The sequence below is a fragment of the Mustelus asterias genome, chromosome 2 (genome assembly GCF_964213995.1).
Source record: "Mustelus asterias chromosome 2, sMusAst1.hap1.1, whole genome shotgun sequence".
Lineage (NCBI taxonomy): Eukaryota > Metazoa > Chordata > Chondrichthyes > Carcharhiniformes > Triakidae > Mustelus > Mustelus asterias.
This window is the reverse complement of record NC_135802.1, coordinates 120,693,446-120,716,156: the sequence shown is the minus strand read 5'-3', so window position 1 is coordinate 120,716,156 and position 22,711 is coordinate 120,693,446. Positions and strand designations below refer to the sequence as shown.

The following is a 22,711-nucleotide window of genomic DNA, read 5'->3' as shown; positions in this document are numbered from 1 at the left end:
CCATGGGCAGACCTGGAGATGAAAAAAAACCTCCTAACAATCTAAAAGGGCTCTCGCTCGAACACAGTTGCAATGGGTTTTCATAAAATCCATTCAACAAAATTTAAACCCTTCCCTGTTGTAAAAACAAACATCTATTTCACTAACCACATCAAAGACTGTTAATCCTTCCCTACCGCCACCAGACTTTTGAATGGTCCTGTCATGTATTAAACTGATTTTTCTCTTCACCCTATCTCTAACTGCAACACTATATTCTGCACCCTATCCTTTCCTTTTCCCCTATGTATCGAATGGTATGGTTTGTCTGTATAGTGCAAGAAACAATACTTTTCACTGTATCGCAATACATGTGACAATAATAAATCAAATCAATCAAAATGTGAACACAGCCCCCTGTTGAGATAAGTGATACTTTCAATGAAGAGATAAATAATACTTAAACTTTCGAAATTCAGCCCAGCATTCATAATGGGCTCAGCTGTAATAATAAACACTGGGAAATCTAAAGAATTGTGTCCAATGAAACTGAAAAAAATCAATTGTCCTTTTTTTCTAAGCTACTCTATATGTCTTATCAATCAAAGCAGTCCAGCAGCAGGTGTTTTTTTTTCTCAAGTAAAAACTGTTGAGATTTTGTTTTCAATTTAACACGGCTCTGGGCATTTAAATCGCTTCAGATCATATACACTTGAGATCCCAAGTGGTGTTTTCTTCAGTTTTGGATGCATAAAAGCACCTTTTCCATGATAAAAGTACTCGAATGCATCTCCACACTTAACATGGTGCCAATCAGTGTAATCATAATTTGCCTTTGCAGGACAGAGCACTATAATCAACCACTCGAGTAGAAATATATCTAACTATTGAAACTGACATTGCACTTTTTTTGTATTTCAAGTCTGACGACAAAAGAATTGCAGGAGCAGGTGCCTGATTTTTGTTTTTGTTCCCCCACTTGGGACTGGGGTTCCCCTTGGTTCAGACCTCCTCTGAGAAACCATGGACTATGTTTACCTATGAAGGGACCTAACTCTACTGAAATTGTAGGGGCGGCTTAAACTGCCTAGCACCGCAACAGAGTGGGCAAGGCTGTGAGTGCTACTTATAGGCCCACTGTCTGCACACTTATCCTGCACTGGCAAAAATTACCAGGAATGGCGGGGAGGGGAGAGAGAAATTGGGGTTGGGGGGAGGGGAGAGAGGAATCAAGGGATTTGGTGGAGCATTGATGTTGAGAATTTTATCACTGGTGATAAGTCAGCATTATTTGCTAATTGATGCCATGAACTATTTTACAAATGTCTGTTATCAACTAAAATGGTATTTAGCACAGTCCACATCACAAGTGTGACATGGAGCTGAAGTAACGTCTGCAGGGCCAAAATACAGATGTTGGGCAACTGTATTTTGCGACTAATAGTTGTAAAGTGCAAAAGATAAATGAGTTCAAAAACTCTTACAATATGTTTGAAAGTCTGAAAATCGTAGGTGGTTATAGAACATAGAAAAAATACAGCACAAACAGGCCCTTCGGCCCACAAGTTGAGCCGGTCATGTCCCTACCTACCTAGGCTTATATATAGGCTTACATATAACCCTCAATCCTATTAAGTGCCATGTACTCATCCAGAAATCTCTTAAAAGACCCTATCGAGTTTGACTCCACCACCACTGACGGCAGCCGATTCCACTCACCCACCACCCTCTGAGTGAAAAACTTACCCCTGACATCTCCTCTGTACCTACTCCCCAGCACCTTAAACCTGTGTCCTCTCGTAGCAGCCATTTCAGCCCTGGGAAAAAGCCTCTGAGAATCCACCCGATCTATACCTCTCAACATCTTGTACACCTCTATCAGGTCACCTCTCATCCTTCGTCTCTCCAAGGAGAAAAGACCGAGCTCCCTCAACCTATCCTCATAAGGCATGCCAACCAATCCAGGCAACATCTTTGTAAATCTTCTCTGCACCCTTTCAATCATTTCCACATCCCTCCTGTAATGAGGCGACCAGAACTGAGCACAGTACACCAAGTGGGGTCTGACAAGGGTCTTATAAAGCTGCATCATTATCTCCCGACTCCTAAACTCAGTCCCTCAATTGATGAAGGCCAGCACACCATACGCCTTCTTAACCACCTCCTCCACCTGCGAGGCCGATTTAAGAGTCCTATGGACCCGGACCCCAAGGTCCTTCTGATCCTTTACACTGCTAAGAGTCTTACCCTTGATATTATACTCCTTCATCCCATTTGACCTGCCAAAATGGACCACTACACATTTATCCGGGTTGAAGTCCATCTGCCACTTCTCCGCCAGTCTTACATCCTATCTATGTCACGCTGCAGCTTCTGACATCCCTCCAACCTACCCACAACACCACCAACCTTCGTGTCGTCGGCAAACGTACCAACTCATCCCTCCACTTCCTCATCCAGGTCATTTATGAAAATGACAAATAGCAAGGGTCCCAGAACAGATCCCTGGGGCACTCCACTGGTGACCGACCTCCATTCAGAAAAAGACCCGTCCACAACCACTCTCTGCCTTCTGCAGGCAAGCCAGTTCTGAATCCACAAGGCAACAGCCCCTTGAATCCCATGCCCTCTCCACTTTCTCGAGAAGTCTTGCATGGGGGACCTTATCAAACGCCTTGCTGAAGTCCATGTAAACCACATCTACCGCTTTTCCTTCGTCAATGTGTTTAGTCACATTTTCAAAGAACTCTACAAGGCTCATAAGGCATGATTTGCCTTTGACAAAGCCGTGCTGACTACTTTTGAGCATACTAAACTTCTCTAAATGTTCATAAATCCTGTCCCTCAGGATCTTCTCCATCAACTTACCAACCACTGAGGTTAGACTCACCGGTCGGTAATTTTCTGGGCTATCCCTATTCCTTTTCTTGAACCACATTCGCAATCCTCCAATCCTCCGGAACCTCTCCCGTCTCCATCGACGACGCAAAGATCATTGCCAGAGGCTCTGCAATCTCTTCCCTCGCCTCCCACAGTAACCTGGGGTACATCCCATCCGGACCCGGCGACTTATCTATCTTGATGCTATTCAAAATTTCCAACACATCCTCTTTCTTAATGTCCACATACTCAATCTTTTCAGTCTGCCTCAATCCTGTAGTACAACCACCCTGGTCTTTTTCCACCGTGAATACCGAGGTAAAATATTTATTAAGCACCTCTGCTATTTCTTCCGGTTCTGTACAGACTTTCTCACCTTCACCTTTTATCGATCCTATTCCTTCACATCTCATCCTTTTACTCTTCACATATTTATAGAACGCCTTAGGGTTCTCCTTAATCTTACCTGCCAAGGCCTTCTCGTGACCCCTTCTGGCTCTCCTAATTTCTTTCTCAAGTCCCTTCCTACAAGCCGTATACTCATCTAGATCCCTATCATCGCCTAGCTCTCTGAACCTTTTGTACGCTTTCCTTTTCTTTCTCACTAGGTTCAGTGCAGCTTTCGTGCACCACGGTTCCCGTAACCTACCAACACCTCCCTGTCTCATCGGAACGTTGTCATGCAGAACTCCAGACAAACGTTCCTTGAAAATCTGCCACCTTACTTCAGTACTTTTCCTCGAGAATGCCTCCTTCCAATTTACGCCTCTAATCTCCTGCCTGATGGCTTCATATTTTCCCTTACTCCAGATAAACACTTTCCTAGCTTGCCTGATCCTATCTCTTTCCAATGCTAGCGTAGAGGAGATAGAGTTATGATCACTATCCCCAAGATGCTCCCCCACTGAGAGATCCGACACCTGTCCAGGCTCATTAGCCAGTACCAGATCGAGTACAGCCTCTCCTCTTGTAGGCTTATCCACATGCTATGTCAGGAAACCCTCCTGAACACACCTAACAAACTCCTCCCCATCCAAACCCCTTACCCTAGGGATATTCCAATCGTTGTTTGGGAAATTAAAGTCTCCCATCACGACAACCCTGTTATTCCTACACCTCTCCAGGATCTGTTTCCCTATCTGCTCCTCAACATCCCTGTTACTATTGGGCGGCCTGAAGAAAACACCCAGCAAAGTTATCGACCCCTTCCCGCTCCGAACTTCCACCCACAGAGACTCCGTAGACAATCCCTCCACGGCTTCCACCTTCTCTACAGCTGTGACACTATCCCTGATCAGCAGTGCCACGCCCCCCCTCTCTTTTGCCTCCCTCTCTGTCCTTTCTGAAACATCTGAAACCCGGCACCTGAAGTATTCAGTCCTGTCCCTGTCCCCAAGTCTCCGTAATGGCCACCATATCACACTTCCAAGCATCGATCCACACTCTAAGCTCATCCACTTTATTCACTACACTCCTGGCGTTAAAATAGACACATCTCAAACCTTTGGTCTGAGCTCTCCCCTTCTCCATCACCCGTCTATTCTCCCTCTTACACTGTCTACAATCCCTCTCTATTTGCGGGCTAACCTCCTCGCTCTCAGTCACCTCATCACGATTCCCTCCCCCCAACCTTTCCAGTTTAAAGTCTCCCCAGTAGCCTTAGCCAACCTTCCTGCCAGGATATTGGTACCCCTGGGATTCAAGTGCCACCCGTCTTTTTTGTACAGGTCACACCTTCCCCTAAAGATCCAGGAACCTGAATCCCTGTCCCCCGCTCCAGTCCCTCTTACCAGGTAATGTCTTACTGTGTTTACCCCAGTCCAACTCACATCTCACATCATATCTTACCAGGGACAGTTTCAGTTGGTTTTCTCAGATGTTTTACTATTATATGAGCTTACACTCTATTCTTTCAAATTTTACAGTCAACTTTGTTAAATACTGTAATGTGTTGATGTCTCTGGTTAATTATCCTGTACAGAAAGTAACCTGTAATGTATGGCAGTAACTCTGGTAGTGATTTCAAATTTGATGTACAGATATCTTTATCGAATCAGTGTCAAGCAAACACCTAAATCTTAACATTATCTTGAAATAGATCTTGCACTTGTCAAGACTGAATTTTGCTCTTGTCATTGAGCATGAGAATATGGTTGCTACTTTATGGGTTTGAATACAGCTATATGAATGAAGTTTACAGAAACTTGAAGCAACAGATCCTATCATTCAATTTGTGGCTCCTTGCTTTTGTGTCGGGTGGTTGGATACCTGGATATTCTACACAGGCAAAGCGCCTACTGAGTTTAACCAGGATCTTGTTTTTTTTAAATTCTGCTTGCCATCCAGCAGCTGGCCAGGTTGACAAGCTTGTCTGCTGCTGGGCAAAAAAGACAACAGCACAAAGCTACAGTTGGCAATGGTGCTTGGCTATCAGGAATGTTTGGACTACCAGTTGGGAGGGATGGAGGGACCACACGCAGAAGTGGTGGATCAAATCAACAATCCGGAGGGAGCAAAAGATAGTATGGCAGATGAGAAGGAAGAAGTAATCCTACAGCAAAGCAGAGGTGTGGGTGTGGTCAGACTGCAATCTGGAGAGAGGGAGAAATTGTGGATCAGCAGCAGTGGTGCGGGGGCCTGGTGGGGGAGATCAGTGGTTTGGAGGGGGAGGTGGTTGCAAGGGTTGGGGAAAGCTTTGCCACTTCCTTTGACTCACTCGTAGTGTCCTTAGAAGCAGTTATCAGGTGCAGCTGGCAACTCGCTGCTCCATTTAGTTACTGAATTTGAAGAAGGTTCACTCTACTGAAACCTCCAGTGGGGGATCTTCCGAGGAAAGGTTAGACAGATTGGACATGTTTCATTGGAATTTAGAAGATTGAGAAGTGATTTTATTGCTAAGGTGCTAGGGGGCTTGGACAGAATGGATGCTAAAAGGATGTTTCTCCTTGTGAACGAGACTAGAACTAGGGGGCACACTTTAAAAATAAAAGGTCTCTCATTTACCGCAAAGATGAGAAGAGTTTTTTTTTCTCTGCAGTTGTGAATCTTTGGAACTCTTTTCTGCAGTGAACAGTGGAGACATGGTCAATAAATATTTTTAAGGCAGAGGTAGATACATTGATGATTAACAAGGTGGGTAGACAAGAATATGGGGTTCTGGTTATCATCATAGAATCCCGACAGTGCAGAAGGTGGCCATCCAGCCCATCAAGTCTGCATTGACTTTCCGAAGAGCACCCCACCCTATCCCTATAACCCCGTGCATTTTACAATAGCCAATCCACCTAACCTACACATATTTGGGCATTAAGAGGCAATTTAGCATGGCTAATTCACCTAACCTGCACATATTTGGACTGTGGGAGGAAACTGTGGGAGCACCCGGAGGAAACCCACGCAGAGACAGGGAGTACATACAAAACAGATCTTATTGAATGGCAGAGCAGGCTCGAAGAGCTGAATGGCTTACTCCTACTCCTGATTCAAATATTTATATTCCTCAAATCACAGGGAACCCAGCCAGAACTGTTAAATCAGATTTGCATTTGCACTTTGGAAGCCTAATTTAAACATGGTGGGCCTGATTTTTACCATTGTGATGCGCCTGTTTTCGGTCATGAAAACTTGGTAAAGTCGGGCGTGAGGCAAATAGTGCAATCCGCAACCACGTCCGCGCAGATTCCCACTTTACCAAGGCCTGAAAATGGCTGCGTTCGGAACTGCGTCCGAAATGGGCGTGACGTCAATTTAAATGAACTGGACATCCAATCTTACCTGCATTTTCCCCCTTTACCATCGCGTTCGCCCGTCCAGATTCGGCACGAAACAGACATGCTCGGCAAAGGTCTGTTTCGGGGGTTCCAGTTTCTGAAGAGGTAAGTTCAGAGCTTCCAACGGCTCTCTGACTCAGATTGGTGGTGGTGGCAGGGGGTTGGGGAGGGCGGGGGGGTGGGGAGGGCAGGGAGGAGGGAGGGCCAGATCACTCTCTGGTGGGGGGAAGGGGAGGAGGGAGGCAGGCGGGCAGAAGGATCTCCGGTGGGGGGGGAAGAGGAGGAGGAGGGAAGTGGGCCAGATGGATCTCTGGTGGGGGGGAGGGGGGCAGGGGGTGACCGCTGACACTCTGCAGGCAATCAGTGGGAGGGAAGGGGGGGTCCGCTGCCACTCTGCGGGTGATTGGTCGGGGGGAGGAAGGGGGCAGGGGGTCATGATCACTCTAGGTAGCGGGGGGGGGTTGGGTGAATAAGGGGGACAGTTATGTTGTGGGGTTGGGCGATATTTGTGGGGGCCATCGCTCCCAAGCTGCTTTATCTACTTTTTGCGGCCTGGGAGCATTTTTCAAATTTTTTTAACTGCACATGCGCGGTTGAAGGCTCCAATTGGAGCAGCAGCCTTTCGGGCGTGATAAGGCCCACCCACAGCACGATTCAGACTCGCAATTTTTTTTTCAGGCTGAGTGCGTATGGGGCTGCCTGAGAACAGGTTTCCGTGTCAGATCTGAATTGTGCCCAGATTCAGTACTTAGAATCAAAATGGTAAAATCGCCCCCGAAGTGTCCCATATCTCCAAGACAGGACACACAAATGCCATTCAACCCTCTGTTACACTGCAGGTTGGGATTGTGTTTTGTGATTTTAAATTTTTAATCTTCTCTCGCCAATTGTAGGGAGGGCTAATATTGCCTCTCATGTATTGAAACAATGACTTCAGCTGTTCACCCAAATCTTTCACTTGCTGTAATTATATTTTATAGGGGTCATCTTATGTGCACTTTTGTGATTTTTAAAATTTTGGTGCCAGTATATTAATGAACCCGACAACTTGGTACATTGGATGTACATTTTCTATTCTGCTTCATTAGGTTTTCAATTAGGGGAAATTATGGATCTATAACATTTTTTTTGCTTGGTTCATTTGTACTGTGAAAATACTCAGTTGTACACTTGTCGATTTTACCTCGGTGAGGATGATTCTGGAGAGATCATTTTGAACTTGCTGAAGGTGGATCTGTATTTAAAGCTTTTGTAGTTCAGTTGTCAAGTGAGCAGCATCTGTGCAATATCTGCATTGCTTATTCTGGCCGCCTTTCTCCACCAGCAATATAATTGAGCCACATTATTTTTGTGTATCTGTAATTCTGTTATGGGATAAGGTTACCGGATTTAGCACTGCAGACTGTTGGCATTTGGATGTTTTTCTTGTGATCCAAACTATGGAAAATGTCAAGACTGCCAAGTTCACATCAACACTAATGTGTTGATGTACAGTCAATAAGTCTGGTGGCAGGATGGACTAATGCATCTAGTTGATATTATTCTCTTTTATTTAGCTGGAAAGTGACTGATACTAAACAGGAGAGCACAGCAAGACTCAGCCAGTGCCTCACAGAGTCATGGATGAGTTGCACTGTGTTTTTTGAGGAGATGTCCCATTTCAAAAAACAAAACCCTGGAAAGGTAAGAAAATGCAACTACTCAACAATATATAAAGTTCACAGTTAAAATAGAGACTAACTTACAAAAAAAATGTAAATGGCGAATTCACAAGAGATGAAACATGTTCATTCTTATTTGCTAGTTCTAAAGTTGGCATATAGCAGAGTAATGAGTATGAGAGAAACTAATAGCATTCCTTGTATTTAGACTAATTGACCAACAACGTCCCTTGATGTAATGGGGCGCACAATTTCAACCTGTTCAAAATTCAATTTCTTTACACTTGATTTGGTTGGGCAGCTGACTAGCAGGATGTAAATAGCACAGGTCCATAAATTGATGATATCGGGCAGGCCTGGCAATCTCTCCACTCCAACCCCAGATTCTACTCCAACTTGAAATCTCCAGTTTCGGGGGATGTAGTATAACATGGGCCACAGCAAATAACCAAAGGGAAAACAAAGGGCTTTGAAGGAAGATACTAGGCTCTGGTCTAACTAAGGTTCACTTTCCTTTTTCAGCTGTACTTGTATTTTAGCATTATTCATTAGATTGTTTTCGTATGCACAGTTACCAAGAAATACCAAACTGGAAAACAAACATGTTTCTGCTTTGCATCCAGTATTCCTGGTTGACATGTAGAGTATGGTATTTTCCCTTGACTGATTATTCTGCTCACTGACACCACTGAATAAGCTATATTTGAACACACCTATGTGTTTCCAGGCATGCCAGTCAGGTTCTCTTGCTGGTACGCATTTGCTCTGTTTGTAAATTAGTTTGGCATATAATTGTTGAATTTCAAAATTATTTTAATCAATGGACCGTTGTCCACCTGTATCAAAGTTATCTGAATTTTCTTGCTTTGATTCAAATCCAAGTTCCAGGTGTGGAGAGTTAATCTTCCAACAATTATTCATGGTTATGCGAATGTCTTTTTCTCGCAATTTGTGACATATGACAATCTGATAACCTTTCTTACTATTCCTTCCTCCCACTCTCCCATCCTCATCTCCAGTTCTGTCTCCTTGTTTGCAGCCTCTGTACATTTTGTGCAGTTATTGGACGCTACATTCCTGGGGCTCTGGTATCGTACTTCTTGCGTAAGTACACTTCCTGCAGTTTTGAGAAATTTTGATAAATCTGACTGGTTTTGTTACACATGTTCTCAAAGTTAAATTGCAGGCAGCTGCATCATATGGCATCAGACGGGATGGTCTACACCTGGTACCCCTCTGGTTCAATATACTGGGGGGGAAATTTGCTAATGCTCTTCCGGAGGGTTTAAACTAATTCAGCAGGGGGATGGGAACCTGAATTGTAGCTCCAGTGTACAGGAGGTTGAGAGTAGTGAGGTCATGAATAAGGTTTCAAGGTCGCAGGAGTGTACCGGCAGGCAGGAAGGTGGTTTGAAGTGTGTCTACTTCAATGACAGGAGCATCCGGAATAAGGTGGGTGAACTTGCAGCATGGGTTGGTACCTGGGATTTCGATGTTGTGGCCATTTCGGAGACATGGATAGAGCAGGGAAGGAATGGTTGTTGCAGGTTCTGGGGTTTAGATGTTTCAGTAAGATCAGGGAAGGTGGTAAAAGAGGGGGAGATGTGGCATTGTTAGTCAAGGACAGTATTACGGTGGCAGAAAGGACATTTGATGAGGACTCGTCTACTGAGGTAGTATGGGCTGAGGTTAGAAACAGGAAAGGAGAGGTTACCTTGTTGGGAGTTTTCTATAGGCCTCCGAAAAGTTCCAGAGATGTCAAGGAAAGGATTGCAAAGATGATTCTGGATAGGAGCGAAAGTAACAGGGTAGTTGTTATGGGGGACTTTAACTTTACAAATATTGACTGGAAAAGCTATAGTTTGAGTACTTTAGATGGGTCAGTTTTTGTCCAATGTATGCAGGAGGGTTTCCTGACACAGTATGTAGATAGGCCAACAAGAGGCAAGGCCACATTGGATTTGGTACTGGGTAATGAACCAGGCCAGGTGTTAGATTTGGAGGTAGGTGAACACTTTGGTGATAGTGACCACAATTCGGTTACGTTTACTTTAGCGATGGAAAGGGATAGGTATATACCGCAGGGCAAGAGTTATAGCTGGGGGAAAGGAAATTATGATGCGATTAGGCGAGATTTAGGATGCATAGGATGTGGAAGGAAACTTCAGGGGATGGGCACAATTGAAATGTGGAGCTTGTTCAAGGAACAGCTACTGCGTGTCCTTGATAAGTATGTACCTGTCAGGCAGGGAGGAAGTGGTCAAGCGAGGGAACCGTGGTTTACTAAAGAAGTTGAATCTCTTGTGAAGAGGAAGGAGACTTATGTAAAGATGAGACGTGAAGGCTCAGTTAGGGCGCTTGAGAGTTACAAGTTAGCCAGGAAGGACCTAAAGAGAGAGCTAAGAAGAGCCAGGAGGGGACATGAGAAGTCTTTGGCAGGTAGGATCAAGGAAAACCCTAAAGTTTTCTATAGGTATGTCAGGAATAAAAGAATGACTAGGGTAAGATTGGGGCCAGTCAAGGACAGTAGTGGGAAGTTGTGCGTGGAGTCCGAAGAGATGGCAGAAGACTGGAGGATAGCAAATGTTGTCCCCTTGTTCAAGAAGGGGAGTAGAGACAACCCTGGTAATTATAGACCAGTGAGCCTTACTTCTGTTGTGGGCAAAGTTTTGGAAAGGATTATAAGAGATAGGATTTATAATCATCATGAAAGGAATAATTTGATTAGGGATAGTCAACACGGTTTTGTGAAGGGTAGGTCGCGCCTCACAAACCTTACTGAGTTCTTTGAGAAGGTGACCAAAGAGGTGGATAAGGGTAAAGCAGTTGATGTGGTGTATATGGATTTCAGTAAAGCGTTTGATAAGGTTCCCCACGTAAGCTATTGAGAAGAAACGGAGGCATGGAATTGAGGATGATTTAGCGGTTTGGATCAGAAATTGGCTAGCTGTAAGAAGACAGAGGGTGGTGGTTGATGGGAAATGTTCATCCTGGAGTTCAGTTACTAGTGATGTACCGCAAGGATTTGTTTTGGGGCCACTGCTGTTTGTCATTTTTATAAATGACCTGGATGAGGGCGTAGAAGGATGGGTTAGTAAATTTGTGGATGGCACTAAAGTCGGTGGAGTTGTGGACAGTGCGGAAGGATGTTGCAGGTTACAGAGGGACATAGATAAGCTGCAGAGCTGGGCTGAGAGGTGGCAAATGGAGTTCAATGCGGAAAAGTGTGAGGTGATTCACTTTGGAAGGAGTAACAGGATTACAGAGTACTGGGCTAATGGTAAGATACTTGGTAGTGTGGATGAGCAGGGAGATCCCGGTGTCCATGTGCATAGATCCCTGAAAGTTGGCACTCAGGTTGATAGGGTTGTCAAGAAGGCGTACTGTGTGTTAGCTTTTATTGGTAGAGGGATTAAGTTTCGGAGCCATGAGGTCATGTTGCAGCTGTACAAAACTCTGGTGTGGCCGCAGTATTGTATTGCGTACAGTTCTGGTCGCCGCATTATAGGAAGGATGTGGAAGCATTGGAGAGGGTGCAGAGGAGATTTACCAGGATGTTGCCTGGTATGGTGGGAAGGTCTTATGAGGAAAGGCTGAGGGACTTGAGGCTGTTTTCGTTAGAGAGAAGAAGATTAAGAGGTGACTTAATAGAGGCATATAAGATGATCAGAGGATTCAATAGGGTGGACAATGAGAGCCTTTTTCCTCGGATGGTGATGGCTAGCACGAGGGGACATAGCTTTAAATTGAGGGGTGATAGATAGATATAGGACAGACGTCAGAGGTAGGTTCTTTACTCAGAGAGTAGTAAGGACGTGGAATGCCCTGCCTGCAACAGTAGTGGACTCGCCAACATTAAGGGCATTTAAATGGTCATTGGATAAACATATGGATGATATTGGAATGGTGTAGGTTAGATGGGCTTTAGATTGGTTTCACAGGTCGGTGCAACATCGAGGGCCGAAGGGCCTGTACTGCGCTGTAATGTTCTATGTTCTATATCTTGTGGGAATTCTAATACTATTTTGCTTAAAAATGATCAGGGGTTTGGTCTAGCAACACAATTGTGCAACATGACAGAAATCCATTTAATCTGTGGAATAATTTCATTCACTCATATCTTGTTATTACAAACTAGTTTTCATGTGCTTGGAAACTGTGGGCTCGATTTTACCACGAGTTGCACCCGTTTTCGGCCGTGAAAACTTGGTAAAGTTGGACGTGAGGTGAGTAGTGCGATCCACAACTGCCTCCGTGCTGGTTCCTCCTTTACCAAGGGCCAAAAATGGCCACGATCAGGACCGTGCCCGAAACGGTCACGATGGCCATTTAAATGCATTTCGATTGACTTCATGGGCTGCACGTCCAGCTTTACCGGCACTTCCCCCTTTTACCACCACGTTTGCCAATCCGCAATTGGCGCGAAACAGACAAGCTCCATTTAAGTCCAATTTGGGCACGCTATCAGTGAGGGCATCTGAAAAGACTGGGACAATCAAATTCCACTGGTTTACTGCTACCTTCTGCCATGGATGTAGCACTCCTTCAAAAACAAATACCAAGTTACGATGGGTTTTCCTCTGCTACCGATGTTTCTTCAGAAGGAACTCTTCAAATGCAGACAATAAAAATGTAACAAAACGTACTCCCAATCTATAAATCAAAGAAAGGGTTTAATAAAGAAACGTCATTACTCCAAACTTGGGGCCTTGCCCTGGGTCAATCCAAGTTCCCCAGAATTCCCAACAGCTGAGCATCACATCATTCTGTAATTGGTTCCATAGTTTACTGGGTCAGCTGATTCTTACAGCTTGTTACCATTGGTCACAATACATCTGATACAAAGTTGTCACCGGTTACATTCTAACACATATGGCTCCTCAAACTGTGATTCCGGTGCCTTGACCGCTCTGGCAGAGCCCTACAATACAGCCCTCTGATCTCTTCCCACTTTGTGGTGGTGTGCTGTGCCCTGCACAACCTAGCAAAGCAGAGAGGTGACCTATTGGAGGAGGAGGAGGACGTGGAGGCCTACCAGCCCGGTGTCACTGAGGAGGAGGATGCCCAGTAGGAGGAGGAAGAAGTGGAGGAGCCTGCCAGGCGCAGGAGGGCTGGCAGCTTGAATGAGCCATGTGAGGGCGGCTTGGTCACCAGGTGGTTCAGTCACTAGGGGCCTGTGTCTGTGGGTTCCATTACCCCCCCCCCACCCCGCCTCAAAGTCCTTCCATCTCCTGTAACATCATCACACCAGTATGGTGGGTTTGGGTACGCTGTGTTAGCGAGTTTCTTTGGCAGGCAGGAGGGTGATGACAACTCGCTAAGCACCCACCATTATGATGATGCCCTGGTGCAAACTAGTCTGATTCCTACCTGGGCTTCACATGCACGCTGGCACCTGGGCCCACGTCTGTGTAGGGGGTAAGGGATCTGAAACCCCCATACAGGGCCCTGAGGCAGGTGGGGTGGGGGAGGGAATCACTCATGGGTTCTGGGGAACCAATGGCGTCATTTTCTCAGTGACGTAGCATTGAGTGGCCTCCCCAACTGACATCAACATGAAGCATCAATGGAAGAGGAATCCTGTTCGAGACAAATCTGAAACAAATTAGTCACAGGTGGGTGGTGAAAAAACCTTTAATGATTACAATAAAGGTGTTTAAATCATAAGTTCTAACATATAAATGTGTGAACAGAAAATGTTACAGTGCTTAAAGAGCTATCTAACTAGTGCAGCCTTTCGCCCATGCCATCTTAGTGCAATTACAGCTTCCTAACCTTACGTGGCCTACCACTACATCTTAATGACCTCCCTCAGAATGTACATCGGAAGTGGAGGGAGCCAGCTGCCTACCTCGCCCCGTTGCCTGTGATGCACGTGGCAGTTGTCCTCTGGAGGCCCTGGACCTTGAGAGCCTTGGCTGGCTTCCAGGTGTGTGGGACGTTTCCATGACAGCTTCTTCATCCTGCTGTCCCTGAGATGCCCTGGTGTCAGGAAGGAGGGAGTCAGAAGGTATAACCATGTCCACAGTTTCCAGGCTGGAAGGCCCCAGCATGGGCTCGAGCCCTTCCTCCTCCCTTGAGGTTCCTGTGGGCCCTTGGGTCACTCCATGGGACGGCAGTGTTTCTGAAGTGAGCTCCAGAAGCTCCAGCATCACCTGGCCCTGCCAGTACTGCATCCTACCCATGGTGGTCAAGCCCTCTGTGATGGCCACTGAGTTGGGGGCCACCTGTCACTGGCCGCAGCAAATGCTCCCTGAGACTGGGCCACACTCTGCAGCCCCTCAGCTATGACCCTCTGCGACTAGGCCATGTTCTCAAGGGCTGCTTCGTAGCCCACTGTGTCTCCGTGCTGTCCTGCTGGGTCTCCTGCAAGCTCTTGAGCCTCTCAGCCATGGGCTGCAGAACCTTGAGAATCCCGTTTAGTCCCTCAGCTGTGGCCCTCTGTGACTCGCCCATGGCCCTCTGGGACTCCATTGTAGCCTGATATCTCTCGGCCACAGCCCTTTGGGACTCCATTGTGGCCTGCTGTGACTGGACCATCGCTTGGAGCCTGTCACTCATGGTGAGGATTCCCTGCCCCAGGCAGATGCGACCCCTGCAGCGTTGGCCTAGGAACCATGCAAGACTGGCAATAGCTGGTCCATCTGAAAGCTTTGGGACTCCTCCCAACAGCCTCGCAGTCGGTGCAATGTGGCCTTCAGCTCCTCCTGCATTCCCTGGCTCTGTTGCTGCATCTCCAGCAGCTGAGGGAGAAGTGATCTCCGAGGCCCAGCATGTGGCCTGGGGCCAGCTGAGTCCTCGCCTCCGGCAGGCCCCCACATGCCAGAGGCCTTGGATATTTCCTCCTCCCGATAATGTACATTATCAGATGTGTCATGCTCACCAGAGAGTGAACCAGAAGCCAACCGAGCAACACCACCCAGGCGCTAGAGGGCTCGCAACTCGAATGAGCCATGTGAGGGCGGCTAGGGAGGTCCTGATCACCAGGCGGTTCAGTCGCTAGGAGCTTGTGTCTGTGGATTCCATTCCCCGCCCCCCCCCCCCCCCCCCCCGCGCCGTCGACTCTCCGCCAAAGTCCTTCTATCTCCTGCAACATCGTCACACCAGAGTGATGGGGCCATGATGCCAGATGGCCCCGGGCATCTGGATCTGTCCCTGGCAAGGGAGGGAGAGGAATCTGGAATGCAAAAAACATGATTCACATTTCTCCATTGAATATAGAACAAAGCACAAAGAAGATTACATCACAGGAACAGGCCCTTCGGCCCTCCAAGCCTGCAGCGACCAGGCTGAATTGTAACCACCCCCCCCCCCCCCCCCCCCACCCTTCCAGAGACCATATGCCTCTGTTCCCATCCCATTCACGTAGCTGTAAAGACGCCCCTTAAAGGTCACTCCCATATCTGTCTCTGCGACCTTCCCCAGCAGAGTTCCAGGCACCCACCACCCTCTCTGTGCAAATAAACATGCCTTGTACATCTCCTTTAAACCTTGCCCCTCGCAACCAAAACCCATGCCCCCAAGAAGTTGCCGCAAATTGAGTGGAGGATTGACATGTGCTCACTTCTTGACTCTAGCCCCACAATGCTGTCGCTGACAGCCCGCATCTCCCCTTCCCTGGACAGCTTCAGCAACCACTCTTCAAAGGAGATGAGGACCCGGAGGTCTGGTTCACCACTGCCTGTCTTTGCTCTCTCTCTCTGGTGTTATGGTCATTCTTCTCCTGTGGAGACACAAGGAGTCATAAAAGAAATGATGGTGTTACTCCTGCAGAGTATCAGGTCGTGGTCCTTGGTGGGCAAGCCCAGTGATACTCTTGGGGAGGGGGGGAGGGGAAGTGGAATAGGAAGGAGGGCAGGATTTACTCAGTTAATGGTAGGGCGTTAGGAGAGTTACAGAACAAAGAGATCTAGGGGTATATGTTCATAGCTCCTTCAATGTGGAGTCACAGGTGGACAGAGTGGTGAAGAAGGCATTCGACATGCTTGGTTTCATCAGTCAGAACATTGAATACAGGAGTTGGGACGTCTTGTTGAAGTTGTACTAGACATTGGTAAGGCCACACTTGGAATACTGTGTGCAATTCTGGTCACCCTATTATCGAAAGGATATTATTAAACTAGAAAAAGAGTGCAGAAAAGATATACTCGGATGCTACCAGGACTTGATGGATTGAGTTATAAGGAGAGGCTGGATAGACTGAGACTTTTTTCTCTGGAGCGTAGGAGGCTGAGGGGTGACCTTATAGAGGTCTATAAAATAATGAGGGGCACAGATCAGCTAGATAGTCAATATCTTTTCCCAAAGGTAGGGGAGTCTAAAACTAGAGGGCATAGGTTTAAGGTGAGAGGGAAGAGATACAAAAGTGTCCAGAGGGGCGATTTTTTCACAGAGCGTGGTGAGTGTCTGGAACAAGCTGCCAGAGATGATAGTAGAGGCGGGTACAATTTTGTCTTTTAAAAAGCATTTAGATAGTTACATGGGTAGAGAGGGATATGGGCCAAATGCGGGCAATAGGGATTAGCTTGGGGGTTTTAAAAAAGAAAGGGCGGCATGGACAAGTTGGGCCGAAGGGCCTGTTTCCATGCTGTAAACCTCTATGACTCTATGCATGGGATTGTGGGTCAGGGGCTGGAAGCATGCTGGGGGTGGGAGGGTCTGGGGGCGATTTGGGGAAGATGCTAAGATTGAGTTAAGCACTCGCTTAACCCATTGACCTTCTTGCGGCACTACTTCCCAGTTCTGGGAGCCAGTGCCATGGCACTAACTGAGGCGGCAACTGCCTCCCAGGCCGCATTGCCGTCTGCATCCTCCTGGGGGGAAGAATGTGTCCCGCTTTGCCTCTGCTGCATCCAGCAACCTCCCCAGGTCGCCCTCAGTAAATCGGGGGCGGGGGGGGGGGAGCTGGTCGTGTGGTCACTTTTTTTCCTGCACTACCTGCCTGCCTGTCCAGCCTTGGGTTTTTTATGGAGCTGTCTCTCGTTAGGGCAGATCAGCTGCAGGCAGTTTGGCAGAGCATTCCAGCAAGTTACATGTAGTTTGCTTGTTAGCATTGAGGGGAGGGCAAGTGAGCACTTGCAGGTGCGCAGATAGGGGAGGGAGGGTGGTGGTTCAGTGCCTCTATGATTGGGGACAGGGCAGAGAGAGTGGGAAGTGTCATACAGCCATTGGAGTCGGGAGGAGATGGGAGCCTTGTGCAGGAAGGTCTGGGGTGGGAGGGGGGGGATCTCTCTGCCTGAGATCAGTGGAGGGGAAGGGCGCTCCGCTGTTGCTCTGCCTGAGATCAGCGGGAGCGAAGAGGGATCCGCTGCCACTCTGCTGAGTAGGTGATGGGGGGGGGGGGGCGGAAATCTGCTGCCTCTGTCTGAGATCAATGGGGAGGAAGGGGAGTCTGCTGCCACTCTGCCTGACATCAATTGGGGGGGCGGGTGGGGGAGAGGGGGCTGCGATCACTCTGGGAGGTGGGGGGGGGTTGGATAAGGGGGTCAGTAATGTTGTGGGGGTGGGGCAATATCCATGGGGGCCAGGGGGGCATTATCCAGCCTGGGAGGGATGTGGCGGGGGAGCAGCATTCTATTTTTTTTTTGTGCATACGCAGTTAAAGGCTCCAATTGGAGCAGCAGGGTTTCAGGCACTTTAAGCCCTGCCCACAGGTTTGTGCAGCGCGATTTGGAATTGCTGATATTTTTGCAGGCAGAGTGAGTTTGGGGGCGCCTCAGAATGGGCCTAAAAGTCAAATCTGAAACACTCGCAGTTTCAAGCCGGCCCAGCACTTGGAATCAAAATGGTAAAATAGGGCCCTGTTGTTCTAACTAAATTCTCTGCTTTTAACTAGTTAGCTTGTTTATTACATTGACTTCCTTCTGCCTTTTAGAAAAAACAGAAACTTGTGTTCTTGTCAATGCGTAAACCTAAAATACACCAAGTGTTTCTAGTCAGCATGAGGATAAAGATCAGGAACAGCATTAAGTAGAAGTGAAGCTTCTACTTAATGCTTTAGGGGAGTCTAAAACTTTAGACTTGTTTCTTTGCCCAAACAATGGGGTTGAGGTCATTAGGTTACATTGAAGCTTCATATGTTTCATATGAAGCAATTTTTAAAAGTCGCATCTCGGCCTTTTGGCTAAGATGCAAATGAGCCCAAGTCTTGGAAGAGGAACCTCCCCCTTCCCCAATCAGCTTGGCTCATGTAGATCGGGCCCAGGACAGGGTGGTTTGGTCGCTCGCCCTGTCTTGTCAGCCTGGATCGGAAATGTCTCAACTTGTTGAGACTCTGAATTGGATTTGATTTGATTGAATTGGAAAAGTATAAAAAAAAACAATGTGCATTAACTACAACTTCCCACCGGAATGGTGTGACCTATTTTTCCCTATCATTTTACACGTCCTTGTAATTTAACAGAAGTAAGTCTGGGCTGTTTTAAACTTTGACTCCTCAGAATTGACTGCCTAATATTTCCTAATTTTATACCCTACTCTTACTGTCCTGCCATTTTCCTTTACTTAATCACATCTTACCTCCCCCCCCCCCCCTCCCCCGCCCCATTGTTTAGTTTAAACCCTCTCTACCAATTTAGTTATACAACTCGCCTGAACACTGGTCCCAGCACAGTTCAGGTGAAGACCATCCCAACAATACAGCTCCCACTTTCCCAAATGCCCCAATGAATCAAAACCCATTTCTCCCACACCAATTTCTCATTCATCTCTTTCATCTTATTTACCCTTTGTCAATTTGTTCATGGTTCATTTTAGGATTCTGGTTTCTAACTTGGCTACTAGCTGACCATAATTCCTAATCAAAATATCTTTCCTACCCCTATGTATGTTGTTGATATTTCCACGGACCAAGACAACTGGATCTTTTCCCTTTCCACTGCTAGTTCTTCGACAGCTTGAGCAGCTGTTCCAAACCCTGGCAACACCACCATCAGGACCTGGGCTCTGCTGCAAAGAATTATCAATTCTCTTACTATACTGTCTCCTGGTACCAGTACATTGCTATTTACTCACCCACTTGAATGGCTTCCTGTATCATGGCATCATGGTCAGATCGCTCATTCACCTTGCAGCGCCTGCTCTCATCCATACAAGCTGCAAGAGTCTCAAACCTGGTGGACAAACTGCAAGGGGTAAGGCTCTTTCACTTCCACCTCCTTAATCCTGTTATCTGCCTCACTCCCAGTCACACCCTCTTGACCCTGAATACTCAACAAATCTGAAGACTCTATCCTCGGGTGTCACTGCCTTTTATAACAAAGTAATCAAGTAACTCCTCCTCCTGTTCCCCATGCATCGCAATGTCTGGAATTTGGCCTCCAGCTCACTGGCCCTGGGATAAAGCTCCACATGTTGCAGACACTTACTGCAGATGTGGTTATGTTGGATCACACTGATGTCCACCACCTTCTACATACTGCAACTGCAAATAATCACCCACCTTCTCATCTTTATTATGTGTTACTTAATTTATGCTTTTTAATTTTATAATCAAATAAACCTTACTACTAACTATTACCAAACCTTATTGCTGCTATACACCTTACTATTACTAAGTGAACACTAGATTTACTGATACATTACCCACAATTCAGAAGATAAACAAGAACCAATCATTTACCAGTTCCCCTATGATGTCACACTTTGACATTCCTGAATTAAATTGGTTTGGAGTCACGACCTGGTGCTCTTTCAAATAATCCCTCTGCCACTCTCTCCCACTGCGCTCTTTAAAATAATCCCTCTGCCACTCTCTCCCACTGCGCTCTTTAAAATAATCCCTCTGCCACTCTCTCCCTAATGGTATTTGCTACCAAATAAACCTGTTGGACTTTAACCTGGTGTTGTGAGACTTCTTACTGTGCTTACCCCAGTCCAACGCCGGCATCTCCACATCATGACTCTCTCCCACTGCGCTCTTTAAAATAATTCCTCTGCAGTTCTCTCCCTCTGCGCTCTTTAAAATAATCCCTCTGCCACTCTCTCCCTCTGCGCTCATTAAAATAATCCCTCTGTTGCTGTCTCCCTCTGCGCTCTTTAAAATAATCCCTCTGCCACTCTCTCCCTCTGCGCTCTTTAAAATAATTCCTCCGTCACTCTCTCCCTCTGCGCTCTTTAAAATAATCCCTTTGCCGCGCTCTCCCTCTGTGCTCTTTAAAATAATTCCTCTGTCGCTCTCTCCCTCTGCACTCTACAAAATAATTCCTGTCGCTCTCTCCCTCTGAGCCCTTAAAAATAATTCCTTTGCCGCTCCTCCTGCTGAGCTCTTTAAAATAATTCCTCTGTCGCTCTCTCCCTCTGCGCTCTGTAAAATAATTCCTCAACAGCTCTCCCTCTCTGCGCTCTTTAAAATAATTCCTCTGTCGCACTCTCCCTCTGTGCTCTTTTAAATGATGATTTAAGAAACAAATGAATGTCCGTGTTTAAGAGGCGTGATTAAAAAATAGGGCTGACAGTAAAGCATGTGAGAATAATTACACAATTGGGTATGCTAAAATACAATTTCATATATTAGAACAAATTTTGGGCTACAAGTGATGGAAAATGTCTCAAATTATCAACTTTACAGAGATTTTAATATACTAATGGACCTCATTTAAGTTTATTTATCGATGTCACAAGTAGGTTTACATTAGCACTGCAATGAAGTTACTGTGAAAATCCCCTAGTTGTCACGTTCCAGAGCCTGTTCAAATATACTGAGGGAGAATTTAGCATGGCCAATGCACCTAACCAGCACGTCTTTCGGACTGTGAGAGGAAACCGGAGCACCTGGAGGAAACCCATGCAAACACGGGGAGAACGTGCAGACTCTGCATAGACAATGACCCAAGCGGGAATTGAACCCGGGTCCCTGGCGCTGTGAGGCAGCAGTGCTAACCACTGTGCTACCATATTGGCATGAGTCAGGAAGCAGAGTCTTATTCTGTAATATACAGTTTATAATTGATTTAATCATTGTCAAGTTAAACTTTTATTACAGAATAATGTGATCATGTTATCTTGCAGCTCACATATCGCATGATTTCTTGTGTATTTGTTTTAAAATGTAAAACTGCTCAATTAATTTAGAAACCATTAGCTTAACTTTTTGACTGTATTTTGAAATGATAACTACAAATGGTATGGGTAATGTTCCAGGTACTTCAGAAGTCAATTGTAGGAACTGTTTAATGGGAATGGGAAGTTGCAAGGGCTATATGAGTTTGGTAACTTGATGATAATACTTAAGTTTGGAAGACAGCATTATGAGATGCGCAAGTTTTGGAGGGACACAAGGGTTACAGAGACCTGGGGATCAGTTCTCCCAATCCGCTCTGCTGCTGTTTCAGCGCAGCGGGCTAGGAGACTCGAGCAGAGGTCGTTTCGTGGGCTCCCCGCTGGGCGCCACGGCCTCAGCGCCAGATTTCTGGTGATGGAAATCAGTGCGGAGCTGCCTAATATATTCAGCAGCTCATTAAAATATATTTTTATGCTGTTAGCGGACCTGGGACTGAAATCTTCGGGCCTGCTAGCCAGCCTGGGCCCCCGACACTGCCCAGGGGGCATCTTGGCACTGTCCATCAGGCATGGGGCAGTGCCAAGGGAGCGGGACCTGATCGGGTGTGGGGTCTCTGGGGGGCGATCGATGGGGGTGGGGGGTCCTGCTGCTGATCTGCATTCAGGCTGAGTGACAGAGGAAGGCCAGCGATCATGGCTGGCCATCGGGGTTAGGGTGGGAGCAGCTTGCTAGGGGGGAGGGGGGGCGGGTTGCGAGAGATCAGGGAGGAGGGTTTCAGGGCTGGGCCCGGGCATGTTCCGGGCCCAGCGACCGGACTGTGAGGGGGTCGCATGGCCAGCGATGTGGGGGTCGCGGGGCTGGCCAGTGATCGAGCTGACCAGCAATTGGGAGGCCAGCAGTGCGGGGCCACTGCGCATGCACCAGTTGCGGTGCTGATAGATTGGCGCATGCGCAGTGGCCCACTCAGCGCTATGCTGCCGGCCTCACCAATGGAAATAGACCCCGTCCACTGATTTTCTGCGTGATTCACGCTAGTGCACTCTGCAGTGTACAGAGCGTGGAGATTCATTTTGAAACTTCTGCTGGAAAATAGCAGTGTGATTTACTCCAGTTCTTACACAAAATTGACACAATTTTTTTGGGAGAATTGCCCCCCCCTGAATTTTGCAGCACTGGAAAAGATGAGGAATGGTGAGATTGCTGGAGTATGACAGAAGCAAGGTCATTCTGCTGTAGGATCAGTAAGGAAGATGTATAGAGGTATTGATAGAAAAATGAAGGAGTGGAAGGAGAGACTGTGGCAATACTGAGTTAATGAGCGTTACGGGGAAGGTTTTTGAGGTTGTAGAGAGAATTCATGTACTGCTGTACGTGTTACGATCGTTTTGTAGAAAATATTGGCATTAAGGAACAAAGCTTGG

The 22,711-nt window shown here is 46.8% G+C and overlaps 1 protein-coding gene across 2 annotated transcripts in view; it reads left to right on the top strand.

Moving 5' to 3' along the window:
- The window catches only part of retreg1 (reticulophagy regulator 1), a 164,093-nt gene that overhangs the window by 115,919 nt on the left and 25,463 nt on the right, over positions 1-22,711 (top strand). For both annotated transcript variants that reach the window (XM_078240806.1, XM_078240797.1), the window contains exons 4-5: positions 8,186-8,312; positions 9,310-9,394. In XM_078240806.1, coding sequence (XP_078096932.1) covers positions 8,186-8,312; positions 9,310-9,394 — 212 coding nt within the window. The remainder of the gene's footprint in view (positions 1-8,185; positions 8,313-9,309; positions 9,395-22,711) is intronic.